General features: G+C 56.2%; 1 protein-coding gene across 1 annotated transcript in view; it reads left to right on the top strand.

Annotated features, from left to right (window-relative positions):
* The first annotated feature begins 347 nt into the window (after positions 1 to 347).
* HCN4 (hyperpolarization activated cyclic nucleotide gated potassium channel 4) overlaps positions 348 to 26,453 on the top strand; it is a 40,119-nt gene continuing 14,013 nt past the window's right edge. The window contains 2 exon segments of the mRNA XM_032469002.1: positions 348 to 1,320; positions 24,002 to 24,425. Of these exon segments, the coding sequence (XP_032324893.1) occupies positions 533 to 1,320; positions 24,002 to 24,425 (1,212 nt within the window). The 5' untranslated portion in view covers positions 348 to 532.

Genomic DNA, 26,453 nt, shown 5'->3' with positions numbered 1-26,453 from the left:
CCCGGGACGGGCCGGCCGGGCTCGGCCAGAGGAAGCGAGGCGAGCTCGCGAGTGGCTGGTCACAAAGCCCGGGCGGCGGGACAGACAGACAGCCCGCCTGCCCGCGGGACGCACGCCCGGGAGGTGCGCGGGCCGTGCGCTCCGGGCTCGGGAGCTGTTCTCCGAGCACCGCGACCGCAGCGCCTGCTTCAACCCGCGCCCATTGTTCCCCGCGGGGGCGGGGCACCCAGAGCCGGGCCGCGCGCCGCGCCCCTGACCGCGGGAGGGAGGGAGGGAAGCAGCCCGAGAGCGCGGGGTCCCAGCGCCCAGCCCGGCCCGGGAGGAGGCGCAGCGCGGCGAGCCCCGGGACCCGGCGCCGACTGGGAGACTCCCCGCGGCACGCAGGCTGCCCAGCATGGGCGCCTGAGGCTGCCCGGCGCCGGCGGCGAAGGACGCGTCCCCGCGGGCTGACTGACCGGCGAGCGGACCTGGAGCGGGTCCGCGGCGCCGCACCCGCGCCCCTGCCACCGGCCCGGCCCCTGCCCCCGGCGCCATGGACAAGCTGCCGCCGTCCATGCGCAAGCGGCTCTACAGCCTTCCGCAGCAGGTGGGGGCCAAGGCGTGGATCATGGACGAGGAAGAGGACGCCGAGGAGGAGGGAGCTGGGGGCCGCCAAGACCCCAGCCGCAGGAGCATCCGGCTGCGGCCACTGCCTTCGCCCTCCCCCTCGGCGGCCGCGGGCATAACGGAGCCCCGGGCCGCGGCCCTCGGGGCGGCGGACAGCGAGGGGCCGGCCCGCGGCGCGGGCAAGTCCAGCACTAACGGCGACTGCAGGCGCTTTCGCGGGAGCCTGGCATCGCTGGGCAGCCGGGGCGGCGGCAGCGGCGCCGGAGCGGGGGGCGGCAGCAGTCACGGGCACCTGCATGACTCCGCGGAGGAGCGGCGGCTCATCGCCGAGGGCGACGCGTCCCCCGGTGAGGACAGGACGCCCCCGGGCCTGTCGGCCGAGCCCGAGCGCCCCGGCGCCTCGGCGAAGCCCGCAACCTCGCCGCCGCCGCCCCAGCAGCCGCCGCAGCCGGTCCCCGCCTCCTGCGAGCAGCCCTCGGTGGACACCGCGATCAAAGTGGAGGGAGGCGCGGCCGCCGGCGACCAGATCCTCCCCGAGGCGGAGGTGCGCCTGGGCCAGGCCGGCTTCATGCAGCGCCAGTTCGGGGCCATGCTCCAGCCCGGGGTCAACAAATTCTCCCTGAGGATGTTCGGCAGCCAGAAAGCCGTGGAGCGCGAGCAGGAGAGGGTTAAATCGGCCGGGTTTTGGATTATCCACCCCTACAGCGACTTCAGGTAAGGGGGCCCGGCTGTGATCCTGTGGGTTCACTGAGCGGCTGCAGGCTTGCTTCCTCTCTCTCAGCCTTGCTTCTCAGCCGGAGTTAACTTTCCTTCCTCGTGCTGGGAGCTTGGGACGCCTCTAGGCTCCCAGACACCCCCAGACCTCCTTCTGCACCTCGCTGAGAACTTTCCTCTGTGCTCCAGCCTCCCAACCTCGCCCTCTCCGGGTCTGGGCCGCATTAGAGGCAACCTGAAAAGGTGTTCTGAGTCTGGCCTAGCCCTGTCGGCAGCCAGGATAAGGCTCTGCCACCTTAAGCCACACATCCCACCTCCCCCTTCTGGGCTGCAGAGTCAGGGTGGACGTCCTAGAGGCTGCTCCAGGGCTTTTAGCCTACAGAGCAGGGCCATGAAGGAAGGCAGACCTCTTGGCAGCTGGGCCAGCTCCTTGGGCACTGACCCCCGGCATTAATATCTGCCTTCTGGTGTCCTGGGAAGCTGCAGCCGGGGAGTGAGACAGCCCTGGAGCTCCTGGAGGACTGAGGTCGCTGGGGCCTCAGGTTCAGCATGAAAGCCCCCTGCACCCACCTTAACCCTGGGCCCAGCCCCTCACGCCAAGCGGTGGGCCGGGAGTGGGTACTCTGGGCAGCTATCGTCTGGACTAGCAGGACAGCGTGACCTTGCTCACAGTGGTCAGTGAAGATGCCTGGTGTCCGGACTGATGAGCAGTTGTGCTGTGACCCTAAGCCCATCCTGTGCCCCATCCTCACCCCACTGGCCCAAGCTCCAGCAGCTGCTAGGTCTTTCATGGGTCAGTTGTGGGTCCCCAAACAAATGGTGTGACTGCCAGTCAGGCAGAGGGACCCTGCCCCCTCCTTACCACCTGAATCAGATGCCACTGAAGAGCAGATACCACCTGGGGCCTGTGGGGGGTATCCTTGCAAAAAGAGAGATTGACGAGTGCCTCTGAAGCTGGGATCAGGGATGCACCAACCCTACTCAAGATCTTGGAGTCTCCTACTGCCCCCCCTGGGCTTGCCTGGTACACAGGATTGGAGTGAGGTTCTGAAAAATGTTCACCCTTTTGAGCTGGGTTTAATTCATCTCCCTCTCTTTGGATCCTGTCCCCTGTTTAGCTCCCTTCCCCTGCCTACACTGCTTACCTGCCAATATAAATGAGCATTTTGCCAACCCAGAGCCCTCTTTGCAAACTCCAGGGAAGCTAGGTTTGTAATGAGAGCAAAGCTGTTTTCCATCCAATGAGAGAGATTTCTCGTGCTGGGAATGACCAGTCAGGCAACACTCATCAGCTTAACATAGTTGGTGGACGGAGGGCATCTACCTTTTCCTTTTTTGAAGGATTGCTCTTCCCTAACCTTAATATCCAGAGTTCCCATTCCCAGAGGGTGATGGAGGCCAGGGGACAGGATAACAGACAGTCACAGTCTTCAAGTTGTGTGGGCCAGTGTGGGACCCTTCCATGAGGAACTGTGACTGGTTCCCAGTGCCAGGTCCCTAAAACGTGGCCTCTCCTCTGGTCAGTACTGGGACCTGAGGATCCCAGCCTGAGCTAGGGAGGAGTGGGTAGGAGCTGCTGTCTCCTGCACCCCCCACCCCCGGGTGTCCTGGACTCTTCCTCTCTCTGAACTCCCTGGTGGTGATGGCAGGTAGGCCATGCGAGTACCAACCTCCCTTACCTCGCTCAGCTCCCTGCCGCCTTTGTTATCTGAAAGCCTCTGTTCAGGGTTCTCACCACTAACCCCATGCCTGACAGAGGGGTCTCCAAGGGGCCAATCCCAGGCATGCCTAGCCTCCGTTAACAACAGGCATTGATCGAGCACCTTCTGGAACTGAGTCTTGTCCTCCCAGTTGCCCCTTACCCTGGATGGTGAAGGGCTGGGGCCGGGTTGATTGCATCCGTGGGAACCTCCCCTGCCTTGCTGTTGTGACTGACCACGTTGGCATGTCAGTCTGTGGTCCCCCTGCTGCACAATCTCCTCCTGACTGCAGGCCACCCAGGACATGGCGGAGAGGAAGATGGTAGGAATAGGGAGCTGTGGATGCAGTGGGTTTGATAAACAGGCAATAGGAGAAAGGTCACACTAGGCTTTGAATTTGGGTTTGTACAACAAGCAACAGGGACTGGTAGCTGGAAGCACACACCTTCTGTGCTCATCCTGGTGCTGCGTGGGGTGTAAGGAAAGAAATCGAAGAAAGACCATCTCTGTGTGTGTGGAGGGGTTGTGGTCACGCCTCTAGGCCAAAACAGCTGGTCTCATCTTCACAAGGTCAAAGAGGCAAGGGCTTGGCCAGGTCTTCTAAACTTAGAAAACCCACCAACTCTCAACCCAGCCTCACTGCCCCCTCAACAGCCCAGCATCCCAAGCCTCCGTCCCTCCGGTTTCAGCCGCTGGCATTGGGCCTCTGTGGAGCCAGTCCCTACTGTCCAGCACAGGCTTCATGAGAGCTTCTGCAAGCATTGCTCAGGCCTGTTGAGGATTTATTCATCATTTTGACGGGCAGGAAGCATTGATCCAGCAGAATTGGTTTAATAAAGAATTGCCAGCAAACCGTGATAGATTGAGTTTGTGGTTTGGAGTTCAGGGCTCACTGTCATAGGCTACTTCCGGCCTCTCCTGTTCTGGGGTGCCTTTTCCAAGGGCTGAACTGGGCTGCGCTCTGAGGGACCCACCTAAGCTGGGCCGTGTACATAATAGTTTTCTTGGCTCCCTCTGCTTCTCGTCACCACCCCTCACACACACGCACACACGCGCGCACCACGCCCTGGCCACCCCCATGGCTCCTCCAGGCTCCACGAGCTTGTCTGGCCTCCCCTCTGCTTCCACTCCTCATTAGCCTTTTGAACACGTATTTAGGTTTTGGTAAGGGAAGAGGCCAGAGTGTGCAGCCGCTTGGGACATTGCTCTCCAGGCTCCCACCCAGGGCTGGCTGGGCTTTGGGGTCCTGGGAGGGTCCTTCCTTTCACGTGAGCCAAGTCCTAGCAGCTGAGCTTGGTGTTGGGAACCCGGGACAAACAAAACATAGTATCTGTGTGATCTTGTTTTTCTAAGAGTAGAGAAAAGGATGGGGACTCCCCAGTGAAGGTGTGCCTGGTTTTGTTCCCAGAAGCTGGTCGGGCTTTCAAGTGTCAGGCTCAGGGGGTTGGCCCTGAGTGTGACATCTAGGTGTCTGTCTGAGCAGGTATTTTGGGACTGTGGGTGGACATTGGGGCTGGCAGGGAAGTCCCTATATGGGATGTCAGTTCTGGGGCCACTGCTGAGCCCCTGACTCTAGCTTGGCCTTGGGAGTGGAGGCAGGCAGACATCTGACCCTTCTCTTTCTGCCGTTCCCTTTTCTAGCCTGAGCCTTCTGAAGCTGTGAGGAAGGAAAGGAAACAGAAGGCCCTACAGGGTCCTTTACTTGGGGTGGAAACAGCTGGGCTCCAAAATCAGGGAAACTGGGCCGATGGCCTGGTAGGTCCCGGGGATGGCCTAAAACTGACATCCCATGCAGGTCCGTGGCCCCAGGCACAGCCACGGCCCACCTGCCAGCCCTGTCTACTCTGGGGCCCTGCTTCGGTTATAAACCTTCTCTGAACCTCAGTTTTCCCACCTAGAAAAAAGGGAATCCTGTTGTGTGTGGCCACGTCAGACACCAATTGTACAGCTGTGGTCACCCGGTGGAGGTGAGGTGTGCTGTCCAGAGACCTGCGATGTTGTGAACCACACCACCCCTGCCTGCACTGCTTCCTTCCTGTGGTTCTGAGCAGACCAGACGCGCCTTTGTCCTTGGCTCAGGCCCTTGGTTCTGAATCTGCGTCAGAGTACTAACTGAGAACCTGCTGGAAACTACAGAGTCTGTCCAGAAAGATATGTGTATCCAGACTCACTCAATATGACACTCAATTTCTGGGGTCTGTGGACCCCCCAAGTTGAAAACCATCTAGGAGTGAACCCCACTCTGGGCCATCCCAGAAGAGAGTTCTGGCCTGGTAGGGGCCCGTGCTAGGCTCCCAGAGCCTTCCCTGGTGCACTCTGTCCCCTGGGGCTGGGGCCTCCCGTTGCCTGCAGGATGGAAATGAGAATGGGAGGCTGGTGGGGGTGGGGGTGGGGAGAGTTAGATGCCTGAAAAAGAAGGGGTGCTCTGCCTGGGGACTAGTTACTTTTCTGTTTCCTCAGTCCCATGCCTCTCTCTCTCCCTTTCAACCGTGGGAAGGGCTGTTTGGGTAGGAGGGGGTCAGGAGGAGGAAGGCTGGAAGGCCTGGCTCTGGGTCTGGGGGGTTCTGAGGCTTCTTCTTAGGGGAGACTTCCTGGGGGCCATGGCCCAGGAATGCTGCTTCTGCTGTGGGTGTGGAGAGCCAGGCTGAAAGGTGCTGCAGGCCTGGTGGCGCTGGGGGAGGGGGAAGGGCGCTTGGTGCAGAGGGGAACTACAAGGTGAGCTGCCTGCTGCCTGGCGGTGCCGTCAGCTGGCACAGTGGGCAGCAGGCTTCTCCAGTGATGAGGACGTGCTCAAGCTGCTAAGACTGGGGCAGGTGGAGGCTGGGCTGCGATGCCCCGCAGCCAGCTCGGGGCCCAGGTGCTCCCGGGATGCCGGGTGCACAGAAAACGCGTGGGGCTGAGGGGCCAGGACCCTTGTATTGTCTGGGTGGGGAGGCTTCAGCTCCAGGTTCTCACCGTCGCAAGGCTTCGGTTCCTGGTCTGGCTGCTGCGTGATGAGAATGGGGGCATCTCCCCTGCCCAGCTCCACCCCATTTGTTCCCTTAGTTGCTGTGAGCTGCGAGGCTTCGGGCTGTCAGGTGGCCTGCCTCACACAGTGCTGGGCATTCCGCCTGTCTGTCTGCCCTCTCTCATGCTTTAGAGTCCTCAGCTTTTCTGAGATGCCCTCTCAGGCCACTGTGGTGGTCCCCATCATCCATCTCTCCCACTCTGCCCATCTCACGGTGTTCGGATGGAGCTCTGTGTTTGTTATAATGCATCACTTCTCAGGCTGTCACGTCATCCAGCTCACCTGGGGGGGCTGTTAACATACAGATTCGGACTCATTAGGGCTGGGGTGGGGTCTGAGAGTCTGCATCCAGGTGATACCAATGCTGCTGGTGCCCAGCCCAGAACCACGCTCGGAGTACTGAGGTTCAGACCATGTGTTCCACGCTTAGCCTGAGCTCCCTGACTGAGTTCCCTGAGACCAGAGACTCTGTCTTCTCCTGGCCTCTGGCACAAGCACGGCAGGGTAAGTCCTGTGAACTGGGCTGGGAGGCTCGCAGCCGCAGGAGTCGGCCGCAAACTTGGGGGTGTCCGATTCACAGCCTGCCTCCCTTCCTGCACTGCTGCTTGGACCCTGCCGGCCCTGGATGCTGGTTGGTGTGGTGGGGCGCGGAGAGGGAGGCCAGGTGGCCCTCATTAATCCATCCTGTCCCATGGCTTTTGCAGTTTCTCTCCCATTCACAGGGCCAGAGGGGTGGGGAGTGCAGTGACTGCTGCGCTGCAATGAAATTTCCGGGAAGGAACAGATGTTGTCAGTGAGAGAGTCCAGAAGCGCCGGGCAGGAGAGCCAGTGTGAGAGGGCTCTGACAGTGGCTGGCTGGGAGGAGGCAGAGGCACCCACTGAGAGCAGCCGCCTTGGCACCTTGAGGTTGTGGCAGGGGCTTGTCTGAATCTTAGTGCCCCTCCCCGACCCCAGACCATGCCTAGAGCCCCGCTGTGGGCCCGGCTTGTCTGTCACTTCTCTCTGCCCCCTCCTGCCTGAAAGGCACCAGTCTGCATACAGATGACAGGGCTGACAAGTGTCATAGCAGTCTGAGTGGCCCTTGTGTCTGCTGCAACACTGGCTGCCGTGGGGGAGTTCACCCAGAGCAGAAGGTCCAGCCCCAGCCCCCAGGGTGACTTGTCATATAGCTGAAGAGGCAGCCAGCTCCAGCGCACACACTGCTTGTTGCAAGGGCTCTTACAGAGCTGCTACTGCCAGTTGCTAATTAATAGAAGGGCTACTGAGGCCGGCCAGGCAGTCCTGCTTGGGCCCAGGGGATGTTGAAGAATCTGCATTTCCCAGCCAGAGCGGGCCGGGGTGGGGGTGGGGGGCGGGCAGGGGCATTGCCTTGGCTTCGGAGAGGGTGTTCTCTGCCAGCCAGGCTTTACTGAGAAAGCATTGCCAGGGCCCTGGAAATCTGCGATCCCAGAGCCTCGGAGGCCACTCAGAGGCGTTCTGTATCATCGGCACCTGCCCAGAGTTGGGGTGGGAGGCAGCACAGATAAGTGGTGAGCTGCCCGTCACTGAGGGAGCTCAAAATGAGACAGCAGTACTTACACCAGAGTTGCTAAGCAGCATCCTGTGGACCAAATACACTATCCAGATGTGTTCTGCTTGGCCAGCATAGCGTGTCATAACAAGTCTGAGACAATGTTTAAAACGGAAAGATGTAAGACAAAAATCTGGCTTTCCAGCTTCTCTTGAAAAATTGGAAACTCTGGCAGCTCTGGCCCCATGTTCCCACCCACAGCAGGGAGCTGGAGCAGACTAGAGTCTTTAAACTGGCTTTTGCTGTCCAGTTGCTCATAGTCCCCCCCGTCCCTGTGGTCTCTGTCCTATGCCCAGCCATGCCACTTGTGCACGTTTAGCTGCCTGACCCCAGAGGCTTCTGAGTTTACAACCAGGGCTCAAACCGATAGAGACTAAAGCCAGGTGGACTCACAGATCAGTAACCACCATTTATGAACCATTACCACATGCCAGCTTCACTCCTCATGTTTCATTTACTCTTCATAGTGGCCTGAAACATAGGTTCTCTTATGCCCAGTTTACAGATAAGGAAACTGAGGCTGTGATGGTGGGAGGGGGAGACTTGCTCCCAATCACCCAGCTGTGAAGCACCAGCTCTGGGATTTGAACCTGTTCTCTAGGACTCTAAACCCAGCCTTGTCCCTTCTCCCTCTCTTCCTTCTTTGTTTTCTCTCTCTCTTTCTTTCTTTCTTGTGTGTGTGTGTGTGTGTGTGTGTGTGTGTTAGCTTTAAAAAGTTAAATAACAAAAGTAATTTACGAAAACATTCTCCTGAGAATGAAAACATCACAGATGATGTTGACCACACATTACCTCTGTGGAGGGGCTTGGCTGGCACGGGAAATTTAACAGGCCTCAGAATACCAGATCTGGACAGGCCTTAGCAAGCTCCTGGCCTAAATAAAATCTTTATTTTATAAATGGGGAGCAGAGGACCAGAGAGAGCGCGACTGGCCCAAGGTCACAGAATAAGTCCAAACCAGAGATGAAACCAGAACCCAGAGGGGTATGTAGCATCTGGCTCAAAGCTCTTAAGGCTCCTCGGTCTAACCCTCACCCCAGCCAGAGGGTCCAGGGAAGGCTTCTCTTGGATGGTCCTGCCACTGGAGCTTTCTCTTGTTACCCAGTCCCATGCTTGGATTTTGGGGTGTTAGGTATTTTCAGGGTCCCATCTTAATTTAAATTAATCCAACAAGAAGAGAGTCTTTCCATATCTGAAAATGCAGCATCTGGAGGTGGAGACGTGCCTGCCCCAGCCCCTAGCTCTGGGACGGCGGCCCCAGAGATCCGGATCGCAGGGTTTGTGCACGTCCCCCCACTTCCCGCACATCCTAACTGGCATTGGGACCTTTGGGACTTTAGAGCCACATCCGGGTGCCACTGATGCTCCTGTTCCTTGATAGGAATGTTTGGGGTTCAAAGGGGAGGGGGTCGAGTACCAGTGGTATCTGTGTTCTCTCCACCAGAGAAATCGGTGGTCACGAGGTCTGTTCATTACATCTTTCAGAGAAATGAGGAAGTAGTCAGTCTATGGTCTAGGGCTCAGTGTGTGATGGGGATTGGGGCTCAGTCTATGTTAGGATGAGAGTTCAGCCTTGGAATAAGATAAGGCCTTGATCTCAGGTCAGGATCTGGAGTCCTTGATCAAAGGCTTTGAGCGAACCCCAGTGCCTCCCTGAGGCACCAGGTCTGGGGGCAGGGCAGGCATGCTGCCCACTCCACCCTAAGCCCCACTCCAACCCCTTTAGGAAGCCCTCCCATCCTTTAAGCTCCCTGAGCTCCTACAACTCCTCGCATCTGAGCCAGCTACCTTTGGTCCTCTCAGGGAGGTAAAGTACAAATTATAAATACACAACGGTGCCACTGCTGCCGACGCCAGAGCCACCAAATCTCACACGTGACCACTTGCACCCCGTCTGCTCTCTCGGTATTTGGGGCTGTGTCTGTCTTCCCAGCCAGGCAGCCGCTCTGCAGAGTGGCGCTTAGGGCTGGGCAGAGAGCTGTGCCGGCTTGGTGGAGGGACTCCCTGCTCCCCACCACACCCCTGGCTCTGGGCTCCCACAAATTGCAGAGCACAGTGGGTCCTCCAGGTCTGCTCATGGCAGCTGCGGGGGCCTGATAATTGGCTGCTGCTGATTTTGTGTCTGTCTAAGCATTTACCCATGTGGGCGGACGTGTTATGTCTGCACGAACGAGGCTTTCAGAAGTTAATACATAACACAGGGCTGGCTGATACACTGTCTTCTGGCTTTGGGGAGGGGCAAGCTAAGGGAGGCCGTGCCTCCTGGGAGACCAGATGGTCCATTCCACGACTGCTTTCACCCATTATGGGGGATGGGGGTCACTGCCCACCTGGCAAAGAGGAGAGTGGGATTTCAGCTCCTCTTAGGGTCCCTGGGTCTGGTTTGGGGGAGGGTAGACAAGAGGTAGACTAGTATGGATTAATGGTCAGGGAAGGCTTCCTGGAGGAAGCAGATCTGAGCTGGATCTGAAGGAGAGAATCATTCTGCACACTTTTTTGGAGGCGAGTATCTGGGAGCTTGAGCCTCCTGGCTGGGGTGGGTGTTACTCAGAGCCTGCCTCTTTGGAACTGCTCTCCTTACGCTCCGCCCTTGGGCACTCTGACCCCATGGCCCTGGGTCTTGCCCCTGATGCTGCCTGAGTCTGTGTGTGTGTTTGCATGTGCATGTGTGTCTCTATGTCTCTCTCTGGCTGTTCACTCCGGGTCCTTGCAGCCCAGGGCAGCTCTCCCCTGCCCTGACCCCAGCTGTACAACCTCTGAGAAGACTTCTTCGCCATCCTAGGCCCGGAAGGCAGGTGTTGCTGCTGCAATCATATCACTGAGTGTGTGGCCTGGAGCCCAGAAGTAATTACCCTGCGGTTCCCTGTCGCAGGCTGGGGCAGCCCCTGTCAATGATTAACCCGAGGCCCCAGCCAGCGTGGGCTTCTCCCCCCTGTGATCTGCCAGAGGACGCAGGGCATTATCCCCTTCCCCAGGGACAGGAAAGGCCCATGGGTTTCATCAGTGCCTTTGGCATCTTTTCGAGGAAACGTGGTCCAGCAGGGGAGACTTTGCAGCTGCAGCCTGTCCTCGTGCAGCCTTGGGCTGGCCCAGCCTGGAGTCCTGGTCCTCCCATCCCAGGCTTTCTCAGTTTGTAACTGTCCACCCCTCCCACACCGCCCCCCCACCCTCTTCCTGTTCTGCTGTGTGACCCCAGCAAAGTCCTTTCCTCTCTTGGTGTCCAGCATTGGGGCTCAGTCTGAGGCTGAGAAGGGAGCAAAGCTAATTGGCCAAATAGGTATTGAACCCGTAATCCTGACCCCATTAGTACAAATTGAGCTGGCAGGGCAGGGACAGCGCTGCTGACAAGCAGAGTTGATGAGAATCTCCCTCTTTCCCGAGACTCTGCCGAGGCCCATCTAGGCGCAAGCTTGGAGTTACAGGGCCCCTGTGCCCCCGGAGTGGGTGGGGGATTCCTTACCTCTCGGCCTCTGCCAGCCCCTTGCTCTAGGGATCAAGATGGGGCTCCTAGCATGTGATTGGGTGTGTCTGTCCCCTCCTCCCCCGCATTAGATCACAGCCCCCGTGGGGGTGGACATCAGGCTTCCTTTCCTTTGTTCCTTGGGCAAAGGCCCCACACCCCGCTCCTCCCAGCCACCTCTCCTCAGGGCAGCTGTCCCCTCCTGGAAGCTCAGACCTGGCCTTTGAGGAGTTTGGGTGTGAGGATCCATGGGGACTGCAGGTCACACTGGACAGTTGTAGTTGGAGGGGTTCCCAGGGACAGACCAGCAGGACCATCGACTTGGGAATTGGCAGGAAAAAGAACCATGACGAGCTGTCCATCCTGTCCCAGAGGCTCTGGGGAGCCATCCTCCTGCCATGTTGCTCCGAAACTTCCGGGGACAGAACCGAGGGGGCCGGCTTGTGTGTAAGCGGCCAGGTGAAGACGTGGCGCTGCCGTGTCCAGCTGTGCGCCCTCACTTCATGGCCTCGCTTTCCTCACCTGAAGAGGGGACGGGAGAGGGGTTGGGTTTAGCACAACCCCAAACCTGAAATTGGGGGCTGCAGTCACCTGGAAGCTGTATACAGTTAGGATGCCTGGGCCTCTGGGGGTGGGACCCGGCTGGGTATCAGTTTCGGGAGCACCCGGCTGATTCTGCTTCCGTCACTTTAGGAGCCAAAGAGCTGGGCATCCCTGGGGCCCCTCCCGCACTGAGGGTCTCCGGGTCTTGGACGGCACCGTGTTCCCGTAGCCCTTCGGTGCTCCCCAGGGCTTGGGGGTGAAACACATCCGAGCCCATTTGTGATGGGCCACTTCCCGGGGGGTGTTCCCTTTTTCTTCCTCGCAAGTGGTTAGCAATGGGGATCATAAACCCCTGGGGCTGGCGAGACCCCAGGGAATGCGGCCCTTGCTCAGTGTTCTTGTCAGACTGTGTTTTCCTGGCAGGAAGGAGGGAGCCCTCCCGGCTCATGTCCTTAGGGCCCAGGCACATCCTAGTAGGAAGAGGGCCCCATAGAGACCCTCCCAGAACCAGCACCTAGCCACCTTCTATGGGACAGCCCTGCCCCGGGGTCCTCGTTAGGCCAGTCTGCTGCTGGTGGTGTTTGGCCTTAGACAGTTCTGCCCAGAATCCACTCTGTCCCCTGCGTCACACGGTGCACCCTCCTGCAGGAGCAGGTGAGCTCTCCTGCCTGATGTCCCCTGAGCCTGTGCTCACGTGCTACTGCACAACAATGGTCTATTTTTGCTTCGTTCTCCTAAGTGGGGAGAGCTGTTTTGGGGCCTTTTTTGTTTCTTGTACACCGGGTGGAGAAGTTCTCCAACTGCTGGTCCCCTCCCCAATTTTCCCCAGATAGTCCTGTCGTCAGCTGAGGGATGCTCAGAGAGGTTAGGCCGCTAGCCTGAGGGAACACAGCACCCTGGCAGTGCGGGGTGCTGCACCACAGGTGATCCCTGCTGTATAGTTTGGTGTGTGTGTGCATATGTGCATGTGTGTGTTGTGTGCACACTCATACGTTAGTTTGTTTTTGTGCAGGCACAGATTTAGGGTCTCCAGAGGATGTCTCAGACCATCGGAGAAGCAGCAGGTTGATATCTTGTTCCTTATGACCAGGCCTGTGCTTAGCTGTGCCGTTGAGAAGGTGCAGTCACAATCCTTTCCCTGAGGAACTCTCTTCCTCTGCAACCTTCTTGGCTCCCCATGTCCCCAGAAGAGTCCTGACTACTTTGTGCGGCATTCGAGATCCCCCACCTTTTCTTGAGGCCAGGGGGGTGCATGTCGTGGTTTTCTGAGACGTGCCCTCTTCTCTCCGCAAGCTCTCCAGCTGGCCTCTTTAGCTTCTGCACTGCAGGGACCCGTGGAATCGGCGTGTCTTTAGAGATTGTCTGGCTCCATCCTCCCATCGTAGCAAGGGGGACGCTGAGGAAGGGATCGTGAGAGACAGGGGCTTGTTCAAGGGCACACAGCAAGTTACGAGATTGAAATGGATGGAACCTGAGGCTCCCGGGCCCCTGGCCTAGCGTCCTTCTGCATGTAGCGTGAACTTCTTTCCTGTAACCATAACGCCAACCTTCCTGACCAGTGGGCACTCTCAGGCCCCCTCCTCTTCAGAGCTTTAGTGCCCAGCAAGCCATGCTGCCCCCCAGAGACTGAGGGCTCCTTGAGGTGGGACCTGTCCACACACTTCTAGATCCCCATGTCCTCGGGCCAGGACCTGCATCTTAGTTGTTACAAAAATAATGATAATGTTGAGAACAGCCTGCAGGGATTTATTTACACTGTGTAGCACATTATAAATACTATCTCACTGAGTTCTCTCAGAATCCCGTGAGGTGGGATTAATGTTCTCATTTTGTACATGAGAACACAGACTCAGAGAGGTTAAGTGATTTGTCCAAGGCCACACAGCCAGGTGTTCAAACATTAAAGTGCCTAACCACTGTACCGTCTGCTGTAGCCTGGCTATATGTGTGGTCCCTGGACCAGCAGCCTCAGCATCACCTGGGAGCCTGGTAGCGTTACGGATGTCAGCCCTCACCCCACACCCGGCGAATCCGAGTCTGCATCTTGGTAAGATCCCCAGGTGATTTCTATGCATATTACAGTTTGAGAAGCACTGCGCTGTATGATTGAAAGACAGCAGAAGGGGAGGGAAAGATTCAATCAGTTCCCGCCCTCACACAGCTTGCCTTCTCCTTGGGGAATGGCTGAGACTAGCCCTCATTTTATGTTGAGGGACAAGGATCTCAGCCCAGGACGGAGAGAGACTGGGAAGAGGCGGGGATAAAGTCTCATCTTGTCTGGGTCTTCAAAGACAGAAACAAAGCCAGATTTTCTTCCTTAGGTAACAGATAATCACTGTAGAAAAACCAGAAGCTAAAGATATGCCAAAACCCCAACAACCCACCCATTAAACCAAGCGTTAGCCAGATGCCCTTGGCTCTGAATCTGCTTGGGAGGCAGCCCCAGGCGGACGAGGGAGCAGCTACCTGGGAGCCCTGTGATTCTGAGTCAGAGATTTTGAGGTGGGTTAAAAATAGAGCCCTAGTGGCTGGACGGGGGTGGGAGGGAGACAGCAGTTCACCTGCTGTAGGGGGAGGCCCGGGTCAGGGGGAGCGGTGGGGGGGGCAGGAGGAGCAGGTTGGGAGGGGGAGGCATTTATTCCCCTCAGAGGCCCTAGTCCAGGGCTCAGCTGCCCGGGAGAGAACTGTGAGAGGCAGAGCTTTCCAGGGTGAGGGGGCAGGGAGGCCAAAATGCAGCCTCGGCGCCCTGCCCCCACGCCCACCCCTCGGGTGAGTGTCGGGTAGTGGGGGGCTGGGCAGCAGCTCTGCCTCTAAGGATGATAAATGGGAGCCTGGACAGGTAGGGAGCAGGGAGGGGCTGGTCGACGCTTCCAGACGGATTTCATTGGCTGGGAGGGAGGGAAGGCAAGGAAGGTGCCCCACGCGTGTGCGGCCCCACGTGTGTGTTGTAGGCAGGCACGTGGTCTCCTTTGCCTGTTACACCTGCCCTTCAGATGGCCTCCCTCTGTCTCCTCCTCCTTAAGCTCCTCCAGAAAAATCTGCTCATCCTGCCCTCCCGTCAGACAGCACCTTTGTCTACACTGGCTGCCTAGGAGTCCCTGGGGGACCCGTGTGTCTCTCCTCGGACACGCGGTAGAGGACTCTTCACAGCACGGGACGCTGGTCAGTAGTGAACGGTGGATTTATTTTTCTGATTAAGAGGTAATATTTGCCCATCATGGCGAATTCAGAAAGTAAAGAAAGCTGCAATGGAGAAAACAAAAATCGCCCGTAATTCCACTCCTTAGAAATACTCAGTGTTACCATTTTAGTATATTCTTTTTTGTTTTTATTTTTGGCAGTCTTCCCCCCACCCCCCACCCTGCAACTTTAACCCACCCACTTATTTAACAAGACGATTTCACCGAGGACTCCCCTGCTCCCAGCCCAGCTGGGTGTTTGCATCTCGGAAAAGGGAGAGAAGTCATTTCTGCTCTTGGGGAGCACGTGGCAGGGATGGGGAGATGAGACTCATCCTGGGTCTGCAAGGTGGGGGGTCTCTAGCGGAGAGAATGGAGCTGCCTCCGCCTTTCCCCCTGCCCCCTGATCTCCTGGATCTCTCTGCCAGGGAGAACCCCCGAAGTCTCCACTGTAAAGGGGGCTTGGTGTGTTCTGCCACTGTGGGCCTGCGCGCTTCAGGCTGGAAACAGTCATGGCCTTGGTTGAAGTCTTCAGCCGCAGTGTCCCCCCACCAGCCCCTCCATCCCGCGGTGTCAGGACCCCGACTCCTGGCCCATCTCTGATTCATCTGCCTTCCCTTGTCCCCCTCCCAGCTCCTCCCTCCCTTGCCGTGACTTTCCCACGGTCATCTTCACCAGGTGGGGGCCCTTTGCTTGAGGATGTTGCTGGGCCTTCAAGTCCTGGGCTTTGGAAGGGATAAGTCCCTCCCTGATCATTGGAGGCCTGGGAGAGCCTCGTGGGAAGAGTTGGGGTGTCAGAGGGCTGCCCATTTTGTGTGCTTCTGCTGGGTCTCCTGCCACTCAGCCTTCAGCTCCCAAGGGATTCATCCAATCATTCATTTATTCAGTCATCCATCCATTCCTGTATTTCTACCCATTGGCATGTTTTTTGGACCTACCTCATAAAAGGCACTGGGAGCGTGGAAGGACGCTGGGCTTGGATGCAACCCTACCCTGGACCCTGGGCTCTGTGGGGTCCTGGGAGAGGCAGGAGCCCAGTTAGGGAGCTGCTGAATTCGGCCAGGTGGGGGGTTGATGAGCTGCGCTGGATCCCACGTGATAGAGTGCTGGTAGGGAAGCGGGATGGGAGATGCGAGGATAGTTCCCAGGTTTCTAGGTTAAGTATTTGGATGGCAGCTGGGAGCACAAGAGTTTGTGGGGGAAGCTGCTAAGTTACGTCTGGCTGTGTTAAGAACGAGGTTCCCATGGGACATCCAGGTGTACATGTGTAGTCAGCAAGCGAACGCATGGCTGTGGGGCTCGAGAGAGACGCCTGGTTTGGAAGCCGCGGACTCACGAAGCCTTGGGAGTTGGTGAGGTCACCCAAGGAGAGCGTAAGGAGGGCGAGGAGGCAGGGGCCCCCAAACAAAAACATTTAAAGGTCACGCAGGGGAAGAGGAGCTCCTGCAGCAAGAGGGAAAGGAGAGGCAGAGAGAAGGGGGCAGGGCCCGCAGAGCCGTGTCTGCAGAAATGGCGCACAGTGTCAGGTGATGCTGGGGAGGGAAGGAAACAGCCTGGGAAGTGTCAGTGGGATGTGCAGCCGGGTGTGCGCACGGCGATGTTGCTGGAGGGCTGAGAGGGGTGTGGGGGTGGACGTGAAAGTGACAGGGGGGACGTGACGTGTCTTTCAGGAAGGCTGGTTCAGAGGGGAGAAGCGACGGTGAGGGTTTGAGAGAGGTTTTATTTCATGTGTTTTAAGTGTGGAGAGCTTAAAAGAAGAAAACTGATGGGAAAGGGCGCTTAGAGAGGGAGATTGAAGACGTGGCCTAGCGAAGGGGGCAACCTGTAGATGAGGCTCTGGGGAGGAACAGGGGAATGGTGCCAAGAGGGCAGGTGGAAGCGTCACTGACTCCCTGTGGTGGGAGTGGGGGGCGGGGGGAGCAAGAGACAGGCAAGGTGGAGTCTGGTGGCAGCAAGAGGAAGGGGACAGTCTGGGAGCTTCTGTTTTCTCTGTGAAGTGGAGGTGGTGTCATCTGCTGGGAGTGAGGGGGGAAGTGGTGGTTTCAGAGCTTTGAGGAGAGAGGAGACAACTCAGAAAAGCTACTGTGGGGAATGGGGAGAGGTTACTAAGGTCTCCTGGGAGGACGGGCTGGCCGAGGTGAGGGCCCAGCCTGAGTATGGAAACCCTGACGAGGAAACAGAGGCGCAAGGAGCTCAGGTGCCTGGTATTTGGTGGGACTGGTCTGAGTCGTGGGATTTCCTGCACAGCCCCCCAGGAAACGTGAGAAGAGCTGATGATGGCCCTGAGCCAGGGCTGGGATCTTGTGAGGTGGGTGCCAGCCAGACGGGCAAGAGGGGTTGATGAGCAGGACTGTTATGCCTGGGGGATGGGAGGAGGCAGGAGTGCGCTCATGGGAGAATCAGAGGGTCAGCCGACTGCAGGCTCCTGGGACATTGAAGAGCAGCCTCAGCACGATTGGGTAAGAGAGCTCGAGGGAAAGGTTAGGACGAGAGAGAGCACTGCTCATCTGAGATTAGACCAACTGGAGACAGTGACCTGGTCCAGGATGTGCTACTGGAATGGACTGGAGTGAAGGCAGAGCAGGACTTTAAGCCACTGGGAGGCTGGGTATTCCTGGGGTAATGAGAGGGGGTAGAGGTCACCCAAGATTATGGCAGGATTTGGGGTGGAACGGAAGGCTGTGAGCCAGGTGGCAGCATCACCAAGGTCCCCAAGGGTGGCAGATGGATGCTGGAAAGACGGCCAGCGAATGAAGGGATGTTGAAAGGATCTTGTAGATGTTCCTGCCACAGGCAGGAAGAAGGAGGGAGTGTGGAGCGGGGAGGGTGCCCACCCCACCCTGACTCTGAGGCACGTGGCGTTTAGGAGAGTGACATCCTTAGGACACAGCTAAGGTTCACTTAAGGGAAGAAGCAGACGGGTGAGTGAGTAAAGAAGTTGAGGATGAAGGTGCCATGGAAGAGAACGCAGGAGACAGGTGTGGGAACGGGAGGGGGCGTAGGAAGAGGCACAGAGTTTGGGAGAGAGAAAAGGCTACCAGCTGGATTGATATTTCTATAGAGTGGTTAGAAGTGGGACTCTGGAGTCAGGCCATTTGGGTTTGAATTCCTGATCCACCATATATAACAAGATTTTCAACTTCTTGTGCTTCAGGCTCCTTGTCTGTAAAGTGGGCACGATCATAGTATCTACTTCATAGGGGTTTTATGAGGATTAAATGAGATAGTCTGTATAAGGGACTCAGAGGGGTGCCTGGCACATAGTGAGTGCTTAACAGACGTTGACGGCCATCCTCTTCCATCCTTGTCAGCTTCATGATCAGCTTGGGCAGTTGTCTGTGCTGGGCCGGGAATGGAGGGGGAAGCTCCCAGCTCCCATCCCTTTCTCAGGCACGAAGACTGCTGGCTTCTTTGTTGAGGGGCTGCAGGGAGAGTTAGGTGGTACCTGACGGAAAGGCCAGGACGTGACAATTGCTAACAGAGACACACAGCACATTTAGATGAAGTTCATGAAGGAGGAGATAGTTAAACTGGGCTTTGGGTGAGGGAAGGAATTTCAAAAGTGGGGGTTCAGGAGGTAGGGGTGGTTCTCAGGAGGAGGAACCAGGAAGTAGATGGAGATGGGATCAGAGTTGGTGTTCAGTTGGTTCCTACGAAGGAAGCAGGAGGGAGAAGAGGGGTCAGGAGGTGTCAGACCAAGGAGCTCCACTTTCTTTTGTGGTCAGTATGGGTTCACCAAAGAGGGGTTCAAGCAAGAGGTGACATAACCCTAATGCTGTTCAGCCAGATAACCCAGAGAGCACGTGGCTTGGAGGGAAGAGAGAGGAGGCTGGAAATCAGGTGGTGGCAGGGGCAAGGGTCTGGGTGCGCAGTACGGAGGAATGGATCTAGGGCAGAGCAGCTGGGGACTGATTCAGAAGCTGTCATTGAAGGGGCCAGGCAAGGCTTGGTCACTGCCTGGGGGGCCTGCAAAGGCAGGTGGGAGGAAAGAGAAAGCTGCTGAGCGTGGCCACGAGGTTTCGAGCCCAGGTGACTGAAATGCTGACTGTGCCATTCAGCTTTGAGGAGGAAGGTGCTGAGCTCAGCCTCAGACTTGCTGGGTGGAGGAACCAGCAGGCCCTCCAGGCTGCATGTGGGAATGCAGTCTGGTGCTGGGAGTGGGAACCATCTGCGCAGAGGGAGGGGGTACAAGATGGGGCACAAGATGGGGCTGTGGGTGTGCAGCTCACTCGGGAGAAAGCATGGGGGACCCCCGCTGCCGTCTGCACTTTGGGGGTACAGGCGTATCTGGGACAAAGCCCCCGCCCTCAAGGAGCCCACAGCGTTCTAGATGCAGAGCCAGGGCTGAGGCTGGGCTGAGGCTGGGCTGAGGCTCTGTCGGTGAGAGGTTAGGAAGGCCTGGAAGAGGTAGCACTTAAGGTGAATCTTGAAGGATGGAAAAGATCTTAATGGGCAAAAGACAGACAGACATTCTCTTTCTTCCAGCTGAAAGGATTCCCAGTGGATATTATTTGTATCAAATGCATGCAAGCGGGTGTGCAAGAAAGTATAGCCTGTGTGAAAATGGATGTATGTGCGAGGGCGAGTTTAACGGAGTTGCATAGATAAGAGTGTGTGTACAAAAATGTGTTCACGTGTGTGTGCAGGTATGTACGTGTGAGAGAGAGAGAGAGTGAGCGAGCACGCGAGCATATGTGCTCAGAGGCAAGCTTGGGCAGGTGTGGACAGGAGGAAAATGAAGGAGGTCATTCCTATTCTGGGACCTTCACTTCTCCTGCTTCCGTTTTATCGCTCTTCACATCTTCTTCAGCCTCCAGGGAAGGAGAGGGCCCTTGGTCTGGTCCTTGAGTCTCTGAGTTCAGGGTCAGGAACTTCCCATTTTCTCTTCGCTTGGCTCCCTTGAGGCCATAACCTTCCTTTTAGACCAAACCATGGAATGTTCCAGGTATCAGGGTAATGGCTGTTTGTCTTTTTGCCACCCCTGTCTTTCTGCACATGGGTCCTTCTCCTCCAAATCTGGCCCACAGGCCGCTTCCTCCTGCTGAGAGGCCATCCCTGCCTGGATGAACCTGTTGGTCCAGGTAGGAAGTGAGGTCCAGAATTGAGGGAGAACAGGCCTGGGGCCCTGGGTTGGGGCTTCCAGAGCCCAGGTGCTGTCTTTCTGGCTAGGACTTCCTCTCAGCTAAGGGAACACTAGGATGGGGGCAGTTGTCTGGCTTTGGAGAGACCAAGGCCTCTAATTTAGTCTTGTGTTAACTCCAGCGTGTCCACGTCTGGCTGTCTGTTGCTTCCCTGCCAGGGCCTGCCACCGGCTACCACGGGTGCATACCTTGGATTGTGGGGTTTATTCATGAATGATTCTAGGGGCAGCAGAGTGCTAGAGGAGCACTGGGCACCCAGCTTGAGGCTTTGGAATTGTCACTATTCCCTCCTTTGTAGGCCTTAGTTTTCCCTTCTGCAGGATGGGCACAAGTGTGCCCAGCTAACTGCTGATGACTGGGGTGCTTTTAATGCTTGAAAAGTGTGCTAGTTTCCCCAGCCAGGAAGTACCTCAGAAGGCCAGCATCAGGAGGATACGTCCTCTCAAAACCTCTTTGCAACCTTCTCTTCTCTCTTGCCCCTGGGGCAGAGGCTGCACCTGCTGTGGTAGGCTACCTCCCCAGTGTGATTCAGGGGCACCAGAAAGGCTTGTCTGCCTCCCCGCATCCCATGGAAGTGCCTAAAATCCCAAGTGGTCAGATTCTCAAGCTCCACAGACCTCTCTGAATTTGGGGTCTGCTCCTCACTAGCTGGGTGGTCTTGGGCAGACGCTTCTCTCTGAGCCTCAGTCATCATCTGTGAAATACAGATAACAGCAGCCACCTTAGTGCTGGTGTGAGGAATAAATGAAGTAATGCATTGAAAACACAAAGTAAGTGCTTAATACATGGGAAGTATATTGGGGTCTTTATGAACAGAGCCTTTTCAGTCACCAAGGAGCCCCCAGTGAAAATGCTCAGGGATACGAAGGAATCACTTGAGATACTTCTGATCACTAGGACTGGGGAAGAAGAGGAATCGGAGAGCTGACGACGCGGTGGGGAGGCTGTGGCCAACTTCCCCTGGCTAGGCCAGGGCGGTAGGGCTGGCAGGCGCTCCAGGAGCTGTCCATAGTGCTGAACATCAATTTTTTTTTTTTTTTTTCCCCCGCTCTCACCCAGCCCAGCTTTCAGAAATCTGTGCAACCGCCTGGCAAAGAGTAAGGGAGCATAGTGTACAAGGTGAAGGTCAGCTCCCAAAGCCCAGCCCCCTGCAGGAGCACTTCCTGACCTCATCCTTCTAGGCCACCAGGAGCCCACCTTCTCAGACCTGGGCTGCTGCCCGGGTTGGTTTCTTTCATCATGGCCTGAGACTTGTCGTCTAAGACGTGTCCTCTGACTGGACCATGAGCTTTCTGAGGTCAGGGCATCTCTCTACTGAGGTAAATAGGTTCTACCGTCCAATTGTCCAGGGAAAGTCGTGGGCCCTGACTCCCACCGCTGGCTGTTCGGGGACCATTGTAAGCTCCCTTCCACCCACCACCTTGGCCCTTCCCTGGAAGAGTTCATCCACCTCCCTCACCTCTTTCCTGTGAATTTGTCGACTTGAATCACTTATTTACTTATTTAAAAATATAGGCGAGGCATAGGTCATAGCATTTTACAAATATCAATTCATTTCATCATTATAACAATCCTGCTAGTTAGATAATGTTATCCCCACTGAGCAGGTGAGGAAGCAGAGGCTTAGGGAGAGTCTGACTTGCTGGAAGCGACAGAACCAGGAATCAAACTCGGGCTGGTTGACCTGAGAGCCAGTGCTGCTTTCTTTCCACCATGTTATGCTGCCTTCTGAGTATCTCTTTGATGCTCCAGAAAAATGGTGTGTGGGAAGGAGTGCCCAGCATTCTGACCCCAGCCCAGAGCAGGCACCAGAAATATCTTAACATCTGGAAAGTCACGATTGAAACAATTAGTCAGAATTCAAGGAAATGGGTGTTTTTGCCTCATGTAATTTGGTTTTATGAAGACCACTAAATGCAAACATTCTTCTGTTAATTACTGTCTCAAATTTGGTCTGTAATTGAGGGAACTAGAGCTGGGGAGAGTGTAGAAACCCGCTGGAATGGCAGGCTTGCCCGAGTCAGCATTCCCAGTTGCCTTGCACCCGCTCTGTTAATTTTGGAAACTCTTCCAGTCTGGGTGTATTATTAGCTTTATGTACACAGGGCCAAGGGGCCCTCAGTGGCCTCTCCATGTCACAATTTTTTGTTTTGTTTTTCCCAAGAGATTAAATGAAAAGGAACAATGGCCATGTGTACACAGGGGTGTTTGCACACTGTGTGTGTGAATGGGGATACCTATGTGTGACAGCTAATGAGTGTCTGCAGCTGTCTTTGAATGGTGCGCATGAGGCAGGGTGCAGAGCGTACACAACTCAAGAGCACCGTAGACGCTGAAACCATTCTTCCAGAGCCCACAAGTCATTAACGGGATGTGCTGTGCTCTGTGCAGTGGGTGTGAAGCCTGGGGTGGGCTCTCCCAGATGGCATAAGAGGGGTTGGTGGGGGAAGGGGTGGTGGGCTGTGGGACAGGAAAGGAGCTGAAATTGGCCTCTTGGTGCCAGCCTTAGAATGAAAAGCTTTAGTTAGCCCAGCGAGACTCTGACTTGAAATCCCGTCTTGAGGCCTGAAGCACTTGGCTTTCAAAGGGGCTGCCGGAAGCTGCCTTTCCAGGAACAGCCCTTCCCTGAGCTGCATGATATGGGACAGCTGTCTCGCCCACCTTCAGTGAAGTCTGTCCTACCCTCTCTTTGACTCAGCACCACTTTGAGTCTGGCAAAGAAAGCAATTTGTTGTGAAGTAATTATTTTTTTTAAAACTTGGAACTCTTTTAGGCAGGGGCACTTCGATTGTGCTGTGGGACCCTCTGAAGACTCAAGGGAAGCTTGCCTTTTGGGTCCCACTCCCTTCCTCCTGGCTTCCTGCAGTAGAGAATTAAAGATGGCCGAAGTGTTGTTTCTCTTGGAAGAAGACATGCTTCTTTCTGCCCAAAATAATACCTTTACCTGCTGTTGTCTGTCTCAATAGCAGAGGGAAACAGCTCTGCAGTACAAGTTTTTGGTCTTGGGGCCAGCCTTGGGGTGGCTGGTTCTTGGGCAGGATCCCTGGTCATGCCTTCTAGACATAGGGTCTGTGCCTACCTGTGCTGTCTGCACACCCCAGAGGGGCCCCTGCTCAGCCAGGCAACAGACCTGTGAGCTTGCTTTTACCTCCTCGAATTGCTTAACCTCTCAGAGGCTTTTCCCTGAGGGCCACTTCCTACCTCCCCCAGGAAACGCTTGCAGTTGCTTTGCAAAGGCTTTAGGAGAAATGATGCTGGAAGCCCTAGCTGGTCTCACTGCATTGCATTGAGCGGTACCTTGCTGGTGCCTGAAGTCCCCTCATTAACACTGCCTGCCTATGAAGATATCACTGACCTTCCCCAACACTGTGTTAGAATGCAAACCTCTAGCGGGGGAGAGATGGTCAGATGTTTTCTGACTGTAGGAGATAGACTCAAGGGAGACCCCAGACAGCCAGTGTGGGAGAGGGCTAGATCAGAATTATAGGACTGAGTGTGGAGGCTCCACCCCTCATTGCGCAATGAGGAAGCTGAGGCCCAGAGTGGGGAGGGCACTTGCCTGATGTCACACAGTGTCAGTAACAGAGCTAGGGCTACATCCCATGCCTCCTGCCTCCCAGGCGCCCGCTGTGTATCTGGACCTCCCCTGTTCTCTGGTCACGGTCTGTGGCATGTCTGCCTGCCAGCCTGTTTCAGGCCACAGTTGCCCCTCAGGGAGGATGGAGCAGCCTGGCCTGATCCTGGGGTGGTGCAGGGTGAACTATTTCTGCCACTAAAACAGCCTCTCACTTCTCTCTGGATGTCATTGTTTGGTTTGCTTTTCAGCCTGACTCTCACTGGGGCACAAGGATTGGAGTGTGAGGCTTGTCATCGAGAGCTCGTGGAGGGGCAGGCAGAGTGCATAAGGAAGAGCCTCTTTCTGTGCCAGTCTCCACATCTTGCCCTGGTACCCGTGTGCCTAACTCCTTCCGAGTCTCAGCACCTCCCATGGCTTCTCTTTCCCACCTTTGCAGTCTCTGAGCTTTCTCTTAGACTGTAACTCTCTCTCCTTCTGCGACTGACGCCTGTGTCTCTGGGCAGGTTTTACTGGGACCTGACCATGCTGCTGCTCATGGTGGGAAACCTGATCATCATTCCTGTGGGCATCACCTTCTTCAAGGATGAGAACACCACTCCCTGGATTGTCTTCAACGTGGTGTCGGACACGTTCTTCCTCATCGACTTGGTCCTCAACTTCCGCACAGGGATCGTGGTGGAGGACAACACAGAGATCATCCTGGACCCACAGAGGATTAAGATGAAGTACCTCAAAAGCTGGTTTGTGGTGGATTTCATCTCCTCCATCCCTGTGGACTACATCTTCCTCATCGTGGAGACACGCATCGACTCGGAGGTGTACAAGACGGCCCGTGCCCTGCGCATTGTCCGTTTCACCAAGATCCTCAGCCTCCTGCGCCTCTTGCGTCTCTCCCGCCTCATTCGATACATTCACCAGTGGGAAGAGGTGAGTGGTCAGACCCAAGCCTCTGGGGGGGGGTATCTCCCCCTCAGGGGGAGGGAGGGGCCAGCCGATAACCTCAGACAGTCGGATGTGGGGGGCTGTCGGATTGTCGCGGGCACCTCTGCTTCAAGAGGACAAATATTAGTAATTTCTTGATTTACTATTATATGCTAGACACTGCACAAGTCACTCTCAGACAATATCCCATTAAAATCTCTAACAACCCAAAGGGTACCGTGTGGGTAGATACAAGTGCTCATTTTTCACATGAGGAAACTGAGAGAAAAGCTCAGGGATTTATCTAACGTCACAGAACTGTTAATTCCAGAGCCTGCGTTGTTAACCACTACACTGTGCTGTGGGGGCAGGCAGGGAGTGTGAGTGGGTGAAGAGGGCCATTTGGGGGATAGTCGGGGAAAACTGAAGAGCATCTCTTCTGCCTGTATCAGGCAGTCCCACCTCAGCTCTGGCTGCTGTGGCCAAGTGGGAATGGGCCCAGGCTTGCTAGAGCTACAGATTTGTCATGAGAAGCAGGAGTCTGGATTTTTGTGTGAATTTTGTTGGCAACTATCTTAGGTGGGTTCTGGTGCAGACCCTGAGATGAAGATTTGTTATGAAAGTGGTTTATTTTGGTGGGGGGACAGTGTTTCCAGGAAAATCTGGTAGGGAATTAGGGAAGAGGGGCAGGGAAGTAAGGACAGGAAAGACACAGGGAAGACAGGCAGACAAAGGTGACACCAAGCAAGGTCCTATGGGGAGCTCTGGGACAGCATGCACCACACCTGGGAGTTGTCCCAACCAGGCCAAAGAGTTGCCCTTTTTATATCCCCTCACCTGCCAGTCTTTGGCCCAGGCACTTCCAGCTCTCAGTGCTTGCAGGCAAAGCAGCTTCCCACTGCCTGGAGCAGGCTGCTGACAAAGAGCCACAGGTGTTGGCTGGAGGGCGTGCAGGCCTGGAGCTCTTCTGGAATTATGTGAGCGCAAACTGTCAAGGGGTCCTAGGGCTCCCGGGCAGAGCACTGGCTACAGAAACTAAATAAAAAATTGCAAAAAAGAGAAAAAAAGGGTAGCCTCTACCATTCTGAACAAACCTAACTCATCCGTGGGCTGAATGCAACCATCTGTGGGAGAAAGAGAGGACTACGGGCTGCGGTTTGGAAAAAAGCAGGTGACCTTGTGAGAGCTTCTGTCTGTGTTTCTGCCACCACCCAAGTGCCTCTTTTAAGGCGCAGCAGCAGGCAGGCCAGCCTGGAGGTACCGGGGCGGGGGGGTGTGTTCTGTGAGACCGTCCGTCTCGGGGTTCGGGGTGGGCTGTGGCCTAGGGAAGCTTCTGCAGAGGTGTGTTTCTTGCTGTGGCTCACGGCTAGTCTCCTGGTCTCTGGGACCTCGGCTTGATAGGCCGGAAGTTCCTACGCTCAGGACACGAAGCACCCACCCCACCCCCACCCCCAGCAGCAGCCTGGGCCCTGGGCAACAGCACCCATGGCTGATGGCTGGGGGCGCCGGCAGACTGGGGTCAGAGGTGTCGTGAACGCCTGTGCTGCAGGAGGGCCTGCCCCATCCTGGCAGAACCACTCTGTGACAGAAACTCTCTTTGGTTTGGAAACATTTGCATTATTCCTGCTGACAGAGGAAGAGCAATGACTTGTCCAAGGTCAAGCAGCTTACCTCTGGCAGAGCCGGAGCAGATCCCAGTTAGCACTCTTGGCTCCCAGCAGCGTGGCAGTCCCTACCCCGCGTGCGGGAGTGCGTGTGGGCCTTGGAGTTAGAATGACACGTGTGAGACCTGAATTAAAATCCCGGCTCCACGCTGCCTAGCTGTGTGACCGTGGGGCCTGTCCTGTCCCCTGAGCCTCCTTGTCTTACCTGCAAAGTGGGTGTAAGGCATGCCTTCCTCAGTGGACTGTTGTGAGGATTAAATGAGATGATGCTTGTCAGACTCAGTAGTGAAGCCTGGTAGCAGAGAACTGTTTAATAAATGCCCCTCCCCAGTCGATTGTCTCAGTAACTGAGGAAACTGAGGGTGGAGGG

The sequence above is a fragment of the Camelus ferus genome, chromosome 27 (assembly GCF_009834535.1).
Source record: "Camelus ferus isolate YT-003-E chromosome 27, BCGSAC_Cfer_1.0, whole genome shotgun sequence".
In the NCBI taxonomy this organism is placed as follows: Eukaryota; Metazoa; Chordata; class Mammalia; order Artiodactyla; family Camelidae; genus Camelus; species Camelus ferus.
The sequence above is the reverse complement of the archived record's forward strand: the minus strand, read 5'-3'. Positions and strand labels throughout refer to the sequence as shown.